At 39.7% G+C, this 19,812-nt stretch overlaps 1 protein-coding gene across 1 annotated transcript in view; it reads right to left on the reverse strand.

Moving 5' to 3' along the window:
• The window catches only part of LOC126162154 (pancreatic triacylglycerol lipase-like), a 173,737-nt gene that overhangs the window by 59,183 nt on the left and 94,742 nt on the right, over nt 1-19,812 (reverse strand). The window contains exons 6-7 of the mRNA XM_049918457.1: nt 5,093-5,187; nt 2,995-3,137 (exon numbers count right to left, since the gene is read on the reverse strand). Coding sequence (XP_049774414.1) covers nt 2,995-3,137; nt 5,093-5,187 — 238 coding nt within the window. The remainder of the gene's footprint in view (nt 1-2,994; nt 3,138-5,092; nt 5,188-19,812) is intronic.

Genomic DNA, 19,812 nt, shown 5'->3' on the forward strand with positions numbered 1-19,812 from the left:
TCAAATAGTAAAGGAGTTTTGCTATTTGGGGAGCAAAATAACTGATGATGGTCGAAGTAGAGAGGATATAAAATGTAGACTGGCAATGGCAAGGAAAGCGTTTCTGAAGAAGAGAAATTTGTTAACATCGAGTATAGATTTAAATGTCAGGAAGTCATTTCTGAAAGTATTTGTATGGAGTGTAGCCATGTATGGAAGTGAAACACGGACAATAAATAGTTTGGACAAGAAGAGAATAGAAGCTTTCGAAATGTGCTGCTACAGAAGAATGCTGAAGATTAGATGGGTAGACCACATAACTAATGAGGAGGTATTGAATAGAATTGGGGAGAACAGAAGTTTGTGGCACAACTTGACAAGAAGAAGGGACCGGTTGGTAGGACATGTTCTGAGGCATCAAGGGATCACAAATTTAGTGTTGGAGGGCAGCGTGGAGGGTAAAAATCGTAGAGGGAGACCAAGAGATGAATACACTAAGCAGATTCAGAAGGATGTAGGGTGCAGTAGGTACTGGGAGATGAAGAAGCTTGCACAGGATAGAGTAGCATGGAGAGCTGCATCAAACCAGTCTCAGGACTGAAGACCACAACAACAACAACATAGTCATGCCCTGGAATGACTCCCAACCCCTCTCTGAACCAATGCAATATTCTTGTCTATCCCTACACTGCCCCTGCAATAAACCTACATGTAAGATCTGTCCCATATATGCTCCCACCATCACCTACTCCAGTCCAGTCACTAGCATCAACTATCCTGTCAAAGGTAGAGCTACCTGTAAAACCAGTAATGTGATCTACAAGCTAAGCTGCACCCAATGTGCTGCATTCGATGTGGACATGAGAACTAACAAGCTGTCTGCCAGCGTGAATGTTCGACAAACTGTGGCTGACACACATCTGGACTACATAGATGGCAAGCATTCTGTGCAACACAACTTTCTTCACTTCAATGACTGCTTCACAGCCTGGATCCTTCCTACCAACATGAGCCTTTCTGAATTGTGCATATGGGGACTCTCTCTACAACATTCCCTTCATTCCCCATAACCCCCCCTCTGGCCACAACCTTCACTACTAGTCCCTAGCCTCCACTTATATCATCCCTACCTGGCTATCCCCCCCCCCCCCCCCCATCCCATGCCACCTTCTTACCCCACTACCCACCCTAGCTTGCTGCTCACATCAGATGCAATTTCAGTCTGCAGTCAGACCACAGCAGCCAGAGACATGGTCATGTGTGTATGAGTTGTGTTTGTGTGAATGTGTAAGTGTTTACTATTTCTGAAGCAAGCCTTCTCATTGAAAATTATGTTTAGCAAGGTCACAATAATTATCTATGGGACAAGCAAGTAACTGTGTGTGTCTGGAGTAGGTCCAATACTACTAGTAAAACCAAAACCAAACACGTGTAAAATTTCAATCCATTGTTTAGACAATCACATTCTTAGTATACGTAAATAAATCTCATCACTTTTTCACAAATCTGCAATATTGTGCTCACAAACTATTATTTAGTTAGTAGTCAATATAATCTACTTACATAAATTATGAGCTGTAACAAACAGCTCACACAGACTGAAAAGCTGTTAATTAAGAAAAGGAAAGTGACATCAGATCAGTACACAATTCAAACGACAGCTGTGCTTTATTAGTTTATTGATTACAATATTTACAAACTTAACCACTTTTCAAACACTTTTAGTTGCAGGAGGTGTACATTCATATTTACCGGAGGTAAAAGGCAAGACATCTGTTGTGCCAGCAGAAATGATTTAAATGTAGTGTCAATAACAATGGTTGTCTGTTTTTGGGGCTTTTGTTTGTTATTGTAAATATATCATTAAGTTTTGGCAGCATTTACAAGTGTCATTGTGTGAAAAATTGCCATTTGGACAACACAGATCGATATTACATTGAATTCTGGTACTGAAAATTAAGATTTGCACCTTAGAATGCATGTGAGATGCAACAAAGGGGTAAAAAAAATCACTTATCAACAAAACAAGGAACTTGTTTAAAAGAATGACATCTGTAAATTTAGGTAGATAATTACACAATTACCAGATTTGCAGCCATAGACACACCGGTCCCATGTCAGAGAGTTAAATAAATAAAACTAATGTCCTAAAATGTATCATACAAACAGCATTATATACACTGCTTTCATAGCAGTTCTTATTCAATAACCACTGTCTTACTGTTGTTACCGTCCAAAACAATATTGTTCTGTGACAGCTGTTTTGGTGCTGCTGCAGTTGAATTAAGTAAGAGATGTTTGTATCTCCACTTTTGTTATCGAATGAATGAAATCACTTCAATCATTCACCCCTTTTAGACAATTATTGCAACCACTTCATAGAAGAACCTTGATGCCTTCATTCACATAACAAAAAAATTCCATTTCTGCACAGCTCTACTCTAATGTATGTTTCATCATAGTTATTGTAGATGCTGCCCTAATGAGTTTTGTGAAGCCATACGTAGAACAGATTCTACTTGGATAATTGGAGTGCTCCTTGCAGTACACAATGAAAACAGTGTTCAAAAGGCACAGAAATCCCAAACTGTTTCAATCCGCACCTGCAAAGAAGGACCAGTTTGAAAACTATCAAGAACTGTCACAGAGTACCAGGGACTCACTGCTTGAACAAATCCTATAAATGTATATTAGTCTCAGTTTGTACTGCACCACCACTTTTCTGCTCCTTTCTGTATGAGTGATACCTCAAGTGTCTTAAAATTCATTTAACCACTGTGTCCCTTCTGACAGCAGTCTCAAACTGTCATGCCACCTTAACTCTAACTCCACATTTCATGTCCTTTTATTCCACCAAATTATTAATAAATAATTATTTTTGTTCTTACAGAGAGGAGGGGAGAGGATTACTCAGAATTATCCTGTACCTAATTATCCAAGTATTTTTGTAAAATAGCCTTCAGATATCAAATGGTTTAAGCTACCCATTCATATGGATTTGAAAGTGTACTATACCTGTAATACGGAATATCTTCCCTCTTCCACTTTTGTTGAAAGCAGAGGCAGCAAAGGAACAGATATGTGCACCTAGACTGTGGCCCACCAAATGTATTCGTTCAGGTGTCACCTTGCCCTCATCAGCCAAAATGAGCAGTAACCTGTGATTAAATTTCACCATAATATGAGAAGGGGAAAGGAGTATAAATGAAGTTTGTTTTCAATAGTTTATAGCTCATTAGACAACATACATGGTGGAGAGAATTTTCCACAGATGGAGCATCTATCATTAAGTGTTAAGTTAAAAGGAAAGAGTGTCTAGAGGTAGATAAAATTTCCTTATTGACTTCAACAGTTCTCATGAATGCTATGAAGTAAGAATTTTTAATCAACATAGAACTTTTCTCCATCTCAAAATAAGGAGGAAAAGAAGAAAACATTGACAGCTATTGCAAAACCAGAAATGGAGACGTAGGAAGTGGGCAGAGATCTAATATTAGAGTACAGTAGCCAAATCATGATTTAGGTCTGGATAGACAAATGATTTATTACGCAAAACTTTGCAGGGGGAGTCTAAACAGAGGAACTCAGAAATAATAATAATTGAAGTTTGTGAAAAAAAAGAATGTGCACTATATACGAGAAATAAAGTAAAAAATACAAAAGTTTGTGAAAAGATAAAGATCAAAGTAAGATGAGATGAAAAAGAGAACAAATAAGTGAAAACTAATTTATGCTAATAAGCAATAGTGCCTAGGGATGTCATAGGAGATTGAGAAGGAGATGAACTACAGTTTGATATTTAAATAGTTTCCTAATATTCATACAGCCAATACTAGAATGCTCGTCAAGTGAACAGGACATCTGTAAAGTTGGACAAAAAGGAAAAATGAGTAATACAAAGAGGTGCCGTATGAATGGCCCATAACAAATTAGCTTCTTGTCAGAGTTTTATTGAAAAACTTTAATGAAAGACATACCAAATAGATGTCCAATGTTTCAGGAACACACACTAGACCATTCAAGCAAAAAGATTTCCAGTACAGGCTGTTCCTATCTTTATGATTCATACTGAAACTAGAAGATAATTTTTAACTACTGAACACCTGCACAGAGATGTGTAAGTAGTAATTGTTCCCATGCTTTGTTTATGAGTGGTACATAAATAAGTCTTCATACAAAGGATGGTAAAAATATCCCCTGCTCTGAATTTTTCTATATTTGCAGAGTAACATATCTTTAATATGACAGTCGTCCTGATGAAGACTGTCTGTAATAGTGACCAAAACTTTGACAGTTTTATTACATATAAAAGGGTCACACACCCAGAGAGCTTTCACTGAAATTAATCCTGGATACGAAAGCTTATGCTCTCATACAGAAGCAACATTAGTATAATTGTGTGTAACTACGAAAGCTTATGCTCTCATACAGAAGCAACATTAGTATAATTGTGTGTAACCATGGTTTTTCATTGGTGCATTTGCATGATGATTGTTGGTGTGTGTACTTCACTAAGGACATGAGTGGTAGCTTGAAAGCTAATTATGTGTGTTTGCACCACACACCAGTTATCTTCATGTCAGTAGTTGCCTTTCCTAGTTTTTCCCATAGGCCATTTTCTATATGGATTTGACAGCAATTTCTAAATACTTGGTGATTGTAATAAGGTATTATATAAAACTAACCTGAAAATTAAATGTAATATATTTTATATTTTCACACCAAAAGTAATCTTTGGAAAGACTAATTCACAATTAACCACACCATTCATGTTCTGACATTTCATTCGCTGCACAGATCTAATATTTCTAATGATAAAAGTTTACTTCTACAAAAATAACAACAAATTTGCGATTTTTGCCAGCGGTGTGCTGACCACACACCCCTACTATCCGCATCCTCCACTGAGGATGACACAGCAGTCAGATCACACACATCCATGCCCGAGGCAGGAATAGAACCTGTGACCGTAGCGGTCCCGAGGTTCCAGACTGAAGCGCCTAGAATCGCTCGGCCACACCGGCCAGCCAGGTTAGAAGAATATGAAACATTTAATTTTGTTTAATGTGGACAATATGAGTAGATACATTAAGTGAAATACACCCATTATTACCGTGCTATTTCAGCTGCAGCCACCCTTGTGTTTGCAACGGCCTGCCAGTACTGCCAACTCCCAGTCCAGTCTACCGCAATCACATTGACATCCTCCTGGCACATTCAGTGAAGAAAGACATTAGACAATATTATTTAATGATCTAAATCTTTCTTAATTTGCACTTCACACTTTTTCAGATTTCTATAGGCATCACATTAGAGAAACTTTGCATCCAAAAATTCCATTTGTTACTCTTGCAACAACCCATGTTACAAATACATCTTAACAGCTTACTATCCATTACCAAAAATAAAAAAAGAACCAAAAAGGAGAAAAAAGTTACCACATCAGTCATCTATAGGTGAGCAGTTGCCCATTCATTTTTGTTTTATCAAATGACATACTTTTACAGACGAACAAACATACTTTAATCAACAACAGATTTGAAATCTGCAATATAACAAATATGGTTATTAAATGGCAATATTTCAACACTTTAAATTATGTTTTCAGAAGTGAAGAGAAAAATTGGAAGAATACATGCAGAAATATTTTGCAGACTATACAGTAGAAATTTATTTTGGGAGTTGCAATGTCACATACAGAATAAGATCAAGACGTATTACTTAAACAGGTTGATTCAATACAGTCAACTTCCACAAAGCAGGTACACATGACAAACCCACAATGGTACATGGAGGTCCCGAGTGGTGAAGCCCTATATTATGCCATGTCATTTTGTGTATTGTGTGTCCAAATGCATACAGGATTTGTGCAGCTTCTCTTTCCCTTAAGTACCTATGTTTCTATATTTACATTGTCCAATTTTTCATACTTAACAGGATGGTGGAATTCCAAATTCTCAGGATCACAGATGCCACTGTATTTTTGTATTTGTATGTACTAACACTTCTCCAATCGCTGGTCACTGATAATTCAAAATTTTTTGCCACAAAAGCAATTAAATAAGTTGATCTACGCATTTTATATCTGCGGCCAATATCAATAATATATGATGGAGACAGAATTTTGGCATTTATCAGGATGGTCACAAAAATAGCGTAACGATCCCAACATTAATGAATTCACAGACATAAAAAGCAGACATGGAATTTTAAAACCTGCCAATTAGACCAGGAACTTTTTGTGGTTTATAGCTGGTGCCTTATGATCCAGCCAGATGCCACACAACACAATGTTGCAGGTTGCCACCCTCTCAAAATGCCTTCAAGTCGATTCAACTCAGCTTGCCTGCCCAGTCACTGCAGTACTGAGGGCGCCACATTCACCAGATACAGCCATCATCACTAGCTAGCATCCATGAACCACGTGCAAGACTATTTCCCATTATTTCTCTGCCAGGCAGCATTTACAGGATGCTGCCCAGTAGCTTGCCAGCCAGTGTGAATACGCTTCAACATTAATGTTCCAACTTCAGAAGTGGTGCAAGTATTTTACTGCAAGTGCAGCACATTACTCAGGACCAGGACATCATCAGTGCAGCCTATACCAAAAATGCCTAGTGATTCTCAGTTGTAACAGACTGAGTGCTCACTTGCACCTTCCAGAACCAGATTGTATTAGTGACAACCCTTCAGTAGATCAGGACTATCTTTTATGTTGCCTTCACTACAAAGCTGCTTCTGTTGCTTATGTTATTATGTACTTTGTCATAATGAAGTTCTATTGTTCTTGGCTACCTGGGCACCTTTCTCTGCTCATTTGTGCATCACCCACAACAGGATACTTTACTTATTCTTAAAATTACATTAATGGTTTAAAAAAAAACAAATTGTTGCAGATTTAATTGTCTGTGCCTGACTGATTATTTCAAACAGTTTTTCTACTTAGTATCCTTTTTAGTAAAGGAGTGATATCCACAGATTCATTTTTAGGAACACCAAAGGAAACAAAAAAGAAGTATGTAAAGATAGAAGAAATTCCACAACGTATCATCAAAACAGCTCTCAGTTTTTCAAAAGGAAAGGTGTTATTTATTTCAATGACAGGCACTGCTGCCGCAGCACCTTACATCATACCCAACACGGGGAATCTGTTCAGTGGAGGGTGAGTGACAGGTTTACACATTCATGTTGTTTGAGGCAGAGGGCTAATGTGGGGACTGGCATCTGGTGTCTCACATTCACCCTGTGGATGGATAATAGTTGACTGCTACTGCAGCAGGTTCCAAGCAGGTGCACAGGGTAGGGGAAGGGGGAGGCACAGATTTACTTGTTATAAGGAGTTCCAAAGTCAGATGTGTTATGGGGCACCTTAGGAAAATAGTGACCAGAACTGGAAAGAAATATAATCCACTGCTGGTTTGATATGTTTGGTAGGAGGGGGGGGGGGGGGGGGGGGGTCAAATATGAGATGTGGAGGAGGCCCTGCATGCAGGGTGCAGGGTGCAGTCTTCTTCAGGTTGTGACTCATGTCATCACCAATGATGCTTGTCGCTTGGGTTCTGATGCCATCCTCAGTTCATACGGGCAGCTGGCAAAGGTGGTGAAGACTGCTGGCCTCATGTACAGGGAGTTTAAAATCTGCAATATCATGTCCAGAACTGGCCGAGGTCCTCTGGTTTGGAGCCAAGCAGAGGGTCTCAATCAGAAGCTCCCTCAGTTCTGTGACCGTCTTGTCTGAAGATCTCTGGGTGTGCATTATGGGGTGGAGAATTATAGGACTCCCCTTGATAGGTGAGGAGTTCACTATACACAGGAAGCAGCTACTTAGGTAGCAGAATATTTGTGGAGTGCACATTAGAGATTTTCAGGCTAGGTGATAGTTTGAGGTCTGCTGACGAACACACACCAGATGGTACACAGAGAGTGAAAGCATGTCACATACTGAGTAAAGACACTTTTACTGTGAAAATTACAACAGCAAATTTCTGATGCATTTGTTAACAAAATTCTTTAATTTACTTCCCCTCCAGGGAAACTGTTGCACTCAAGCGCTGGATGAAACTCAAAGTAAAAGCTCTTAAGTATTTTACAAATTATGGAATGTATATGAAAGAGACAGGCTGTGTGCCATAGAAAGAGGGAGAGGGGGGGGGGGGGGGGGGGAGGTGTTCACTGCAGTTGACGGAAGTATTGTGTCTATTCAAGTCAAAACTGAGTCTCATTACAAAGTTATCTGGATGCAAGTAACTGGCCTAAGTGAACTCAAGTTAATCAGTGGATTTTTTTAGCAGCCACTTCATTCCACTGTAAAAGTTGTAGAATCATTCAAAGAACGTCTACCATCAGCAGTGCAGAAGTAACTCAATCATGTAATATTAGTTTTAAGTCATACTGAATATGACTGGGGGAAATCGTTGCAGGCTGTATGGACAGAGTGTTGTGAAGTAGTTCTGAACCCATTTTCTTGAAACTGTCCTGAGCAGATAGTTTGATAACCCACACACAATGGAAATATTTTAGACCTTGTAGCTACAAAAAGGCTTGAACTTATCAATAATGTCAGAATAGAGACACTGGTCATATCATAGTGACAATAGTTACTTAAGTTCATAAATCCACCAGGAAGATTAGGAGAGTTTTTATGATGGAAAGACCAGACATACTGTTGCAAGCATCACACTAGGAAATTAAGGAATATTGTGTCATTCCAATACGATGGACATAGATTATGGGCAAAGTTTAAATCAGTTGTAAATCACATGCTGAAGAAGTATGTGCCAAGTAAGCAAATTAAAGACAGAAAACACCCACTGTGGTTTGATATCAAAATTTGGAAAATGCTGAGGAAGCAGAAATTGTTGCACTCCTTGTTCAAGTAAGAATGTGAAAATGTCAACAGACAAAAGTTAGTATAAATCTGTTCATTTATAAAGCCATTGATATGCAATGCATACAACACCCACTGTTATATCTTAGCAGAAGATCTTGCCGAGAACCCAAGAAAATTCTAGTGCTACATAAAATCACCAGGCAGGTCAATGGCTTATATCCAGTCACTCATCGACTAGTCTGGTGTAGCTATAGAAGATAGAAAAGGGAAAGCTGAAGTGAAATATCACATTTTAAAATTTTTTCATGCAGGAGGATCATATCAATTTACTTTAGCACAGACTCCCACATAGAGGGCATAAAAATAGGTATGCCTGGCACTGAAAAGTAACCAAAAGAATTGCAAACAAGTTGCCAAGTCTGGATGGAACCTCAATTTGGTTTCACAGAGAGTACAGCACTGGCCTCCTACTTAGCTTGCATTTTTCGAAAATCTCTCAACCACTGCGAGGTTCCTAGCAAGTGAAAAAAAAGTACAGGAAGTTCCTGCATATAAGGAGGGTTCGCAGTTCAAATATAATAAATTATCTAGAGACAGAAAAGCTTCTGTCCACAAATCTGCACTGATGTAGAAAGCAACTCGCCCTTTTCTCACATAATATCCTCACAACCTTGAATGGAGAGGAACAAGCAAGGCTGACAGATGGCATTTCTATTTGGTGTGATGAATGGCAGTTTGTTTTAAATGTATAAAAATGTAAGCTAATGCAGATGAGGAGGAAAACTGACCTGTAATGTTCAAATACTGTATTAGTAGTATGTTGCTTCACATATCACCTCAATTAAATCTCTAGGCATAACACAGCAAAATAATACAAAATGGAACATGCACTTAAGATTAGTAATAGGGAAGGTGAATGATTGACTGGTTTATCAGAAGAATTTTAAGAAAGTGTAGCTCTTCTGTAAAGGAGACAACATATAGAACACTAGTCTGACCCTTTCTTGAGTACTGATCCAGTGTTTTGCATTAAATAAGATAACAAAACAATTCATAAGCATGTTGCTGGTGTTGTTACCAGTAGGTTCAATCAACATGTGAATGTTACAGCTCAAAGGAAATCTCAGGAGTGAAGACTGTGTTCTTTTTGTGAAACACTACTGAGAAAATTTAAATAATTCACATTTGTGGCCGAGTGCCAAATGATTCTACAGTAACCAACATACATTTTGTTTAAGAGTTACAAAGACAAATAAAAGAAATTAGAGCTAAACTAACAAGCATGAAGTTGCAGCCAACTATTTGAAAACAGCATCAACTGACACTCCCATTCTCCTGCCAAAAATGATAACACACTGGTGAGGTTAAGCTGATGCTACAAAATCCCTCTCCCAAGGCTTTAAAGGAATGAAGAACACACACTTTGAAATATCAGATGACAAAGAAAAGTCAGGAAAATAATATTTCGTTCCTCTAAATTTACACTATAAAATGTCAAAGATGGAGAAACCGTAGATTGGACATGAACACAGCTGCATCAGCACTGATATCCCTTACATGCTTTATAAAAACAGAAAGGAATAGCACTGAAAAAGATGAGATGAAACCAACCAAGTTATCTGACTGCAATGAGCACTAGAGCCAATCCTAGTGTAAGCACAAAATTAGCCTACTTTTGACCCCTTCTTACTATGTCAAAGCATCAGAAGTCTAGTTGAGCTCGTCATAAAATTTACAAACAAAGAGTTTCCTTCCTATCATCAATCAATTTAAATCTAAATTGTGTAGAGGGCTGAGACATACTAACTAATTGATTCTGGTTTTGGGTTTCTCAGCAAGTTGGATGAACTAGTGATGAAGAAATAAATTAGTTGAGATGCATAATCATCTAGGAAATAAATGGATTTATTATGCTTTTCAGCTTGGAAAGCGAGATGTATTTACTGTTCCTTACATATATTGTTTCCCTTAAATGAGGAGCATCACTTCAAGTCACATGTCCACCAGTAGACAAAATAGAGTAATTCATTTTCATATAATTTCCATAGCAATTTTTCATGCTGTAAAGTCAGAAAGAAAGAAATCGGAATCACCAACGGTCTAAACAGTATCTGAAAACTTGCAATCATTTCAAATCTTATTTAGTCCTCTATAGTTTGGGTTTCAAATTGTATGGTCTTTCATATTAATTCTACATGAGGCAGTTTTTTCATTTTGCTCATTTGGCTATACTAACAACTAGTGCACTTTTCTTGACAATGCTACATGTTCAATAATGCCAGTCATCTTGTGAACTGTGTATATGGGAACAGCTGTTTTGACAATGGAGGAAGAAATTGCTGTTGGTGATAATTCAAGAGCAAGCCGAAACAGGTAAAATAAAACTAAACATGCCCATCAACTTAGATCGGAGGCAAGGTACTTAAAAATAAAGTCAAGAAAAGAATACTGGGATTGTAAATCTCACTACAAATGTTAATCCAACCCTGCTAAAACTTTAATGAATACTGAAATTCTGTGATTTAATACAGCACCAAGTTAACATTCAGTTTTATGATTCTCTCCATTTTTTATGAATTCTGATGTTGTTGTTGTAGTCTTCAGTCCTGAGACTGGTTTGATGCAGCTCTCCATGCTACTCTATCCTGTGCAAGCTTCTTCATCTCCCAGTACGTACTGCAACCTACATCCTTCTGTATCTGTTTAGTGTCTTCATCTCTTCGTCTCCCTCTACAATTTTTACCCTCCACCCTGCCCTCCAATACCAAATTGGTGATCCCTTGATGCCTCAGAACATGTCCTACCAACCGATCCCTTCTTCTAGTCAAGTTGTGCCACAAACTTCTGTTCTCCCCAATCCTATTCAATACCTCCTCATTACTTATATGACATAACCATCTAATCTTCAGCATTCTTCTGTAGCACCACATTTCGAAAGCTTCTATTCGCTTCTTGTCCAAACTACTTATCGCCATGTTTCACTTCCATACATGGCTACACTCCATACAAATACTTTCAGAAATGACTTCCTGACACATAAATCTATACTCGATGTTAACAAAAGTCTCTTTAATTTTCCTGTAGGCAGTATCTATCTTACCCCTACATCCTTACATTTGTCCTCTAGCCATCCCTGCTTAGCCATTTTACACTTCCTGTCAATCACATTTTTGAGACGTTTGTATTCCTTTTTACCTGCTTCATTTACGGCACTTTTATATTTTCTCCTTTCATCAATTAAATTCAATATTTCTTCTGTTACCAAAGGATTTCTACTAGCCCTCGTCTTTTTACCTACTTGATCCTCTGCTACCTTCACTACTTCATCTCTAAAAGCTACACATTCTTCTTCTGCTGTATTTCTTTCCCCCATTCCTGTCAATAGTTCCCTTATGCTCTCCCTGAAACTCTGTACAACCTCTGGTTTAGTCAGTTTATCCAGGTCCCATCTCCTTAAATTCCCACCTTTTTGCAGTTTCTTCAGTTTTAATCTACAGTTCATAACCAATAGATTGTGGTCAGAGTCCACATCTGCACCTGGAAATGTCTTACTATTTAAAATATGGTTCCTAAATCTCTGTCTTACCATTATATAATCTATCTGAAACCTGTCAGTATCTCCAGGCTTCTTCCATGTATACAACCTCCTTTTATGATTCTTGAACCAAGTGTTAGCTATGATTAAGTTGTGCTCTGTGCAAAATTCTACCAGGCGGCTTCCTCTTTCATTTTTTAGCCCCAATCGATATTCACCTACTACGTTTCCTTCTCTCCCTTTTCCTACTACTGAATTCCAGTAACATATGACTATTAAATTTTCGTCTCCCTTCACTGTGTGAATAATTCTTTTATTTCATCATACATTTCTTCAATTTCTTCATCATCTGCAGAGCTAGTTGGCATATAAACTTGTACTACTGTAGTAGGCGTGGGCTTCGTGTCTATCTTGGCCACAATAAGGAGTTCACTATGCTGTTTGTAGTAGTTTACCTGCACTTCTATTTTTCTTTATTCATTATTAAACCGACTCCTGCATTACCCCTATTTGATTTTGTATTTATAACCCTGTATTCACCTGACCAAAACTCTTGTTCCTCCTGCCACCAAACTTCATTCCTCCTGCCACCAAACTTCACTAATTCCCACTATATCTAACTTTAACCTATCCATTTCCCTTTTTAAATTTTCTAACCTACCTGCTCGATTAAGGGATCTGACATTCCATGCTCCGATCCGTAGAACGCCAGTTTTCTTTCTCCTGATAACGACGTCCTCCTGAGTAGTCCTCGCCCGGAGATCTGAATGGGGGACTATTTTACCTCCGGAATATTTTATCCTAGAGGACGCCATCATCATTTAACCATACAGTAAAGCTGCATGCCCTCGGGAAAAATTACGGCTGTAGTTTCCCCTTGCTTTCAGCCGTTCGCAGTACCAGCACAGCAAGACCATTTTGGTTAGTGTTACAAGGCCAGATCAGCCAATCATCCAGACTGTTGTCCCTGCAACTACTGAAAAGGCTGCTGCCCCTCTTCAGGAACCACACGTTTGTCTGGCCAGTCAACAGATACCCTTCTGTTGTGGTTGCACCTACGGTATGGCTATCTGTATTGTGACGCACGCAAGCCTCCCCACCAAAGGCAAGGTCCATCGTTCTTTGGGGGGGGGGGGGTCGGGGGGGGGGGGGGGGAGTTCTGATATAGATGATTATATGACCATGTTCACACCACCATGCCAACACAGAAAAGACTGTTTCCATTACTGTAATATACTAACGCATTTCCTACTAAATGCCAAAAATAAAGTATTTGGAGTTTTAAACAAAATTTAACAGGATTGGCATGTTTCATTGATGATTCATGTTTCTTTGCCTAAGAGACACTGCCCAAGAGCTGACACAAGGAAATCTACAGCAATGATTGTTATGTATCACACTCCAATAAATGGATTTGGAAAAAGTGTATGCAGAATTTTTTATAAAGCAGTTTGGATTCAGGCAGTCATCTAATATTATTACTAAATCAGTAATAGGTTTTTTGCCATAACCTTAGAATATCAAGAAGAAAAAGAACTTTAAAGTGACTATATGTTAAGCCGAGCCAATGGAAGGAAAGCGAGCTAAGCAGATTTCCTCTTGGAGAAAGATCCACAAAATACACTGTAGAGACAGTGGAAATCCCAAACCAAATATGAAATATCCTTTGCCATATGACTACAACATATAAAAAGGAAAACAAGGTTGACAGCCCACATGTCGTTCACTAAAACAGCCGATAACTCAGATGGAAAACATACATTAGGACATAAGTGGGTATAAAAAGGGCATTTGGTCACGAAGTGGTGAACAATCAGAGGTTGATGATAATGAGCACAGAGTGGCAGGGGATCACCACATAAATGGCAATGGCTGAAACGACAATACCCAATATGCAACCTAGCTAAAATGGAGCCTAGCCTCTTGTGTAAGAGGGCTGAGATGAGGTTGGCCAAGGTGCTGAGAGAGGTTTAATTCCCTGGAGCGTGTTCCCCTGAGGAGAATACCAGTGGTGATGCCAAAGTGACACCACCTGCAACAGGCAGAAACACAGAGATCGTCTGAAGGAATGGAAGAGCCAGTGGACGGAGGTAGGAGGACAGCAGCATTGGCAGCAGTGTCCGCAGTCTCATTTCCCATCAGACCGATGTGACCAGGAACCCACATGAACATGTCAGTAGCTTTCTCAACAGTGACCAAGGGGAAGCTTTTTTGGACCTGTTGCAGTAATGGATGGATTGTGTACAGTACACAGGGGGGCCGGAGGTGACAGAGAATCGGAGGATGTGACAATTAAGACGCCCATTTCGATGGATGTACTGGGTGGCCTGATAGAGGGAAAAGGGCTCTACTGTAAATATTGAACAGTGTTCTGTAAGCCAATACCAAAAATGGTTGTTGCTAATGATGAAGGCATGCATGACACCACATTTGGTCTTAGATCCATCAGTTTACATGAAGTGTTGTCACAAAGTTCTGTGCAAAGGTCAAGAAACTTACTCTGATAGATCAAGTCGCAGTAGTTTCCTTAGTAAGCGAATGAAGTCCAAGATGAACCCAGGCTGCTGCACAAAGCAAATGTGGGTGAAGGGTTCACATCCATCAGGAATGTGGCAGGTAGTGTGAAGTTAAGCTGCTGTGGTAGGAGCCAAAAGTGGAGGTAACAGAAGAGAGATATGCTCCATGCTGGTGGTCAAGGGAGTCATAAAAAAGGAGGTGTAGGATGGGTGACTAGTCATGGCAGACAAACAGCATGAATATCTGCTGAGGAGAACATCACGCCACAATGACAGTGGTAGTTTGACAGCTTCTGCATACAGGCTCTCAATCAGGCTAGTGTAAAAGGCACCAGTTGCCAAACATATTCTATGATTGTGGATTGAATTAAGATGGTGTAAGAGGGACAGATATGCAGAAGAATAAACAAAACACCCGTAGTCTAGTTTTGAATGTACAAAGGATCAGTAGAAATGGAGGAGGATGGTTCGATATACTCCCCAGGAGGTACTGCTTAGGACACCTAGGACACTGAGAGACTAGGTACAGTGAGCAGCTAGGTAAGACAATTTGGAGGATGAAGAAAGTTTTCTACCAAGCAAGAGACCCAGGTATTTCGTAGTTTCAGCTAACTGAAGAGCAGCAAGCCCAAGATGTAAGGACAATGGAAGAAACCCACTGCGGCGCCAGAAATTCATACAAATGATTTTGTCAGTGGAAAATTAAAAGCCACTGTTGATACTCCATGATTAGAGATGATCAAGACATTGCTGAAGATGACACTCGAGGAGGTAAGTCTGTGGAGAACTGCAATATACTGTGAAGTCATCAATGAAAAGAGAGCCAGAGATGCCTGGCAGGAGATGGGCCATAACAGGATTAATGGCTATAGCAAAGAGGATAATGCTCAGGACGGAGCCTTGAGCCACTACGTTCTCCTGGATGAAGGTGTCCAACAAAACTGAACCCACACATACCTTGAAAACTAAGTCAGAAGCCTCATGTGTATAGAGTATGGAGGACACCAGTTATCCATCAGGTGTCACAGGCTTCCTCTAAATCAACACAGCCACAGTCTGGTATTTCCACAGAAAACCGTTCGTGACATGGGTTGACAAAGTGACAAGATAGTCAACTGCAGTACAGCGTGCTCAAAATCCACATTGTGCTGTGGTTAGAAGATTGAAAGACTTAAGCTACCAGACCAGCTGGTGATGAATCATACATTCCATCACCTTGTAAACACAGCTGGCAAGAGAAATCAGGTGGTAGCTAGAAGGAAGGTCTTTACTGGGCTTAGGTATGGGTATGACAGTGGCTTCATGCCAGTGTCTGGGAAATGTGCCATCTGCCCTAGTACGATTGTACGTATGAAGGAGAAAGTGCTCGCCCGCAAGAGAAAGGTGTTGCAACATCTGGATGTAAACATAGTCTGGCCCTTGGGTGGAAGAACAGGATGAAGTGAGAGCATGATTAAGTTCCCTCACAGTAATTGGGCATCATAGCATTCATGATTCTGAGAGGGGATGGGTATCACCTGAGCCACCTCGACTCATTCCTGAGGGAGGAAGGTGGTGTTATTGTGGGTGGAACTCGAAATCTACACAAAATAGCTGCCCAAGGTGTTGGAGATAGCTATAGTGTCCATAATGACATTACTTGCTACAGTCAGGCTGGAAATCATACACTGGACCTTGGTCCAGAGAGCCAATGGAGGTTGCCCCCACATGACAGAAGAGGGAGTGAAACTGTTGAAAGAACAAGTAAATGAAATCCATCTAGCTTTCTTGCTATTGCAAACAATGTGACAACACTGTGCGTGCAATTGTTTATAATTAACGCGGTTCACCATCAAAGGACGATGGTAAAAAATGCAGACAGCATCTCTCCACCGCAAATCACATGATGGCCCATTTCACTTCACCAGCGGATCAGGACACGATGTGGTAAAGATGAATTGCAAGGTATGGAATGTTCTGTAGTGGTAAGGATAGTCTCTGTGAGGTACTATACCTGGTCATCATAACTGGGGAAATGTTTGTCAAAAGTCGCAGGAAGAGTAAAGCCTCCAGTCAGCCTTAAAAAGTTGCCAATTGGATTTTCACATACAGTGCCTGTCCAAATTATTAGATGCATTGCACATTTTTAATGTTATTTGTAATGATTATGTGTAGAGTACTGTATTTAATGTGACTTATCAGAAAATTTATGACAGTTATTCATGGCAATTATTACATTGTTGAATTTTGTGTCTATTGGTGCTATGTGACATTGAATTGTTGACTTACTGTAGGTATCAATGCGCAGAGTACAGCATATAGGAAAGGAAATGTTCAGTGGCGTTCTCACGCGCAACTGATGTAATACTTTGTTCGCTTTAATTACCAGTTTTGTAATATCAACATCACAATTGATTGTTTAACAGCTACATATTACCAATTGTGACCTTTAAAAATGGATAAAAAAGGAGACATTTCACCACATAAAAAAGCTGAGGTCAATGTCCTTGTTAATATGAAAATGAATTCCAATTGGGAAAGTTCACGAACATTGGAAATGTCAGAAGCTAATATGATGTGTGTAAAGAAGAAAATTTGATTCAGGTGAAGAATTGAGCCCCAGAAGGAAGAATGAATGTGGAAGAAAACGAATTTTCACCCCAAGGTCAGAAACATTTCTCAAAAGAATTTGCCTAGAAAACAAATTTGCAACAACGAAACAGATAAAATCTCAACTGGAAGAGAATAATGTGGATGCATCTGAACACACTGTTTGCAGAAAGTTGATGGATATCAATTTCAAGGCCTGTTGACCTGCTAGAAAACCAAAGTTAATAGCCATAATGGAAGCAAAGCGTTTGAAGTGGGCTAAATGGTGGTGTGATAAGGATGTGGACTCCTGGAGATCGGTAATTTAACTTTAAAATTGTTATTTATGGTATGATATAACCTATGTACATTTTTTCGTGGTATATTAATTTTGTTTCTTTATTTTTAGAGGTATGCTTCAGCAATGAAAGCACATTTGAAATTTTAACTAAGAAATCTCAGTATGTGCACCGTGTCTGTCATCTGTGGCAGGGCACAGAATGTCTTTACGTGGCTAAAGGCATAATGGGGCAAGACCAGTACAAGGAAGTCCTGCAAAAATGATTAATACATCAGTTCAGAGAACGGTTCCCACATGGGAAACCATTTATTTTTATGCAGGATGGAGTTCCCTGTCACACAGCCAGGTCAGTTAAATCCTTTCTGAAGAAACAAAATATCCCTCTGTTAGACTGGCCAGGTAATAGCCCTGACATGAACCCCACAGAAAATGTATGGGAACTAATGAAGAGGGAGGTGGCAAAAGATGTCATCACAACAAAAACACAGCTCTTAGAGAAGATCATCTTTGTGTGATATCATCATCCACAAATTGCAGGACACTGTACAATCCTGCATCGACAGCATGCTACGTTGTATTAAGCCTCTCATAGCTGCGAGAGGTGGCTCAACAAGATGTTAAAACTAATGTTTCCTCTTTCACAACATTTTAATTTTTGTTATAATTATTGAAATAAAATATTTTCAACAAATACTACGTTTTGTTTATTTGTTATATCACCTTAGTTATGAAGTAGACTAGACAATCATTTTATCACAATTTTTGTATTAAAAAACAAATTTCATTAGACATAAATCAATATTTGCTTAAAAACTGTAGCACGTCTAATAAATTGGCTAGGGACTGTAGATGGGGTAGGGGTCAGCAAATAGATAGCACATGGGAAATGATTGCTTGAGTATGTGTCAGAGATAACGGACCACTCGAGATGATGGACAAATTGGGCAGTGGAGAATGAGAGGTCCAAGTAGGAACAAGAATCTGAAAGGACCATGGATGCTCCGGTGTTAAGACAGATGAGTTTGAGTTGTTGAGTTGATTGAGGTCAGCCAAGACCTCTGACAGGTTTTGAAGAGCCCCAAAGTGGATGGTGTGGCAAAAAAATGGTGAGGGTGTTTACCTAAGCTGGAAGAAATCTGCCCTGTTGACACTGAATGACAGAGGGATGTAGACATTGCAAAGAGAAAAGGTGATTCAAAGAAGGATAATGCGGATTGCAACAGCTTGCAGCTGTGTGTTCAGTGAGATGGTTTGGCTATGAACATCATCCCAGATGTGCACCACAACTCCCCCATGAGACTGAATGCCTTGCTTTGGGGAAGGTCAAACCAGAGCAGAAGGAAATGCAGGAGGTCAAATGCTTGTGAGTACGCAATTTTGCTTCTTGGGGCAGAGAACAAGTGGACACTGCAATTGCAAGAGCAGCCATAATTCCTCCTCCCTAGGCCTAATGCCATGAATGTTGCATTGGAAGAGAGTCATAATGGGGATTGGGGAGGAGGCAACAAATGGTAGTCACCTCGGCAGCTGCCTTCGAAGACTCACTGATACAGGATGCAGAGGCTGGAAGATCCTGTTCCATGAGATCGACAGAGGCATTGGTATTCTCACTGGGTCAGCCTGATATTTCTAGGGCAAAAAAAAAAAAAAATTGTAGGCAGTGCACACTGGTGAAACTGAGGTTGGCTGGATAAGGATATCATGCAGCAACGCCATTGAAGAGGATCTCTGAGTCAGGGAAGGAGAAGACCATTTGCCTTTATTTGATATTTTAAAGCCTTTGCTGTTGGCTGTTGAAGACTCAGCTGTTTGTTGGCTGGAGGGATGTAAGAAGTCTTTGTGGGAGTGTTCCTTTTGTCCTTTCCGACTTGCTGGTTTTGAAGCAAGTGATTTTGCTGCCTAAGATGAAGATGTGGTGCCTTGTTGCATAGCTGGAGGAGAACAGGACTGGGAGGCTACTGTGATACTGGGCAGCTTTACAACTGCAGTGCTGAACTGGAGGCACAATGCTGTGTGGCCATGCACTTTGTGGAGTGAGAGGTATAGCAAGAGTGGTTCTGTAAGTGTGAGATGCAGGACTTTA

The sequence above is a fragment of the Schistocerca cancellata genome, chromosome 2 (assembly GCF_023864275.1).
Source record: "Schistocerca cancellata isolate TAMUIC-IGC-003103 chromosome 2, iqSchCanc2.1, whole genome shotgun sequence".
Taxonomy (NCBI): Eukaryota; Metazoa; Arthropoda; class Insecta; order Orthoptera; family Acrididae; genus Schistocerca; species Schistocerca cancellata.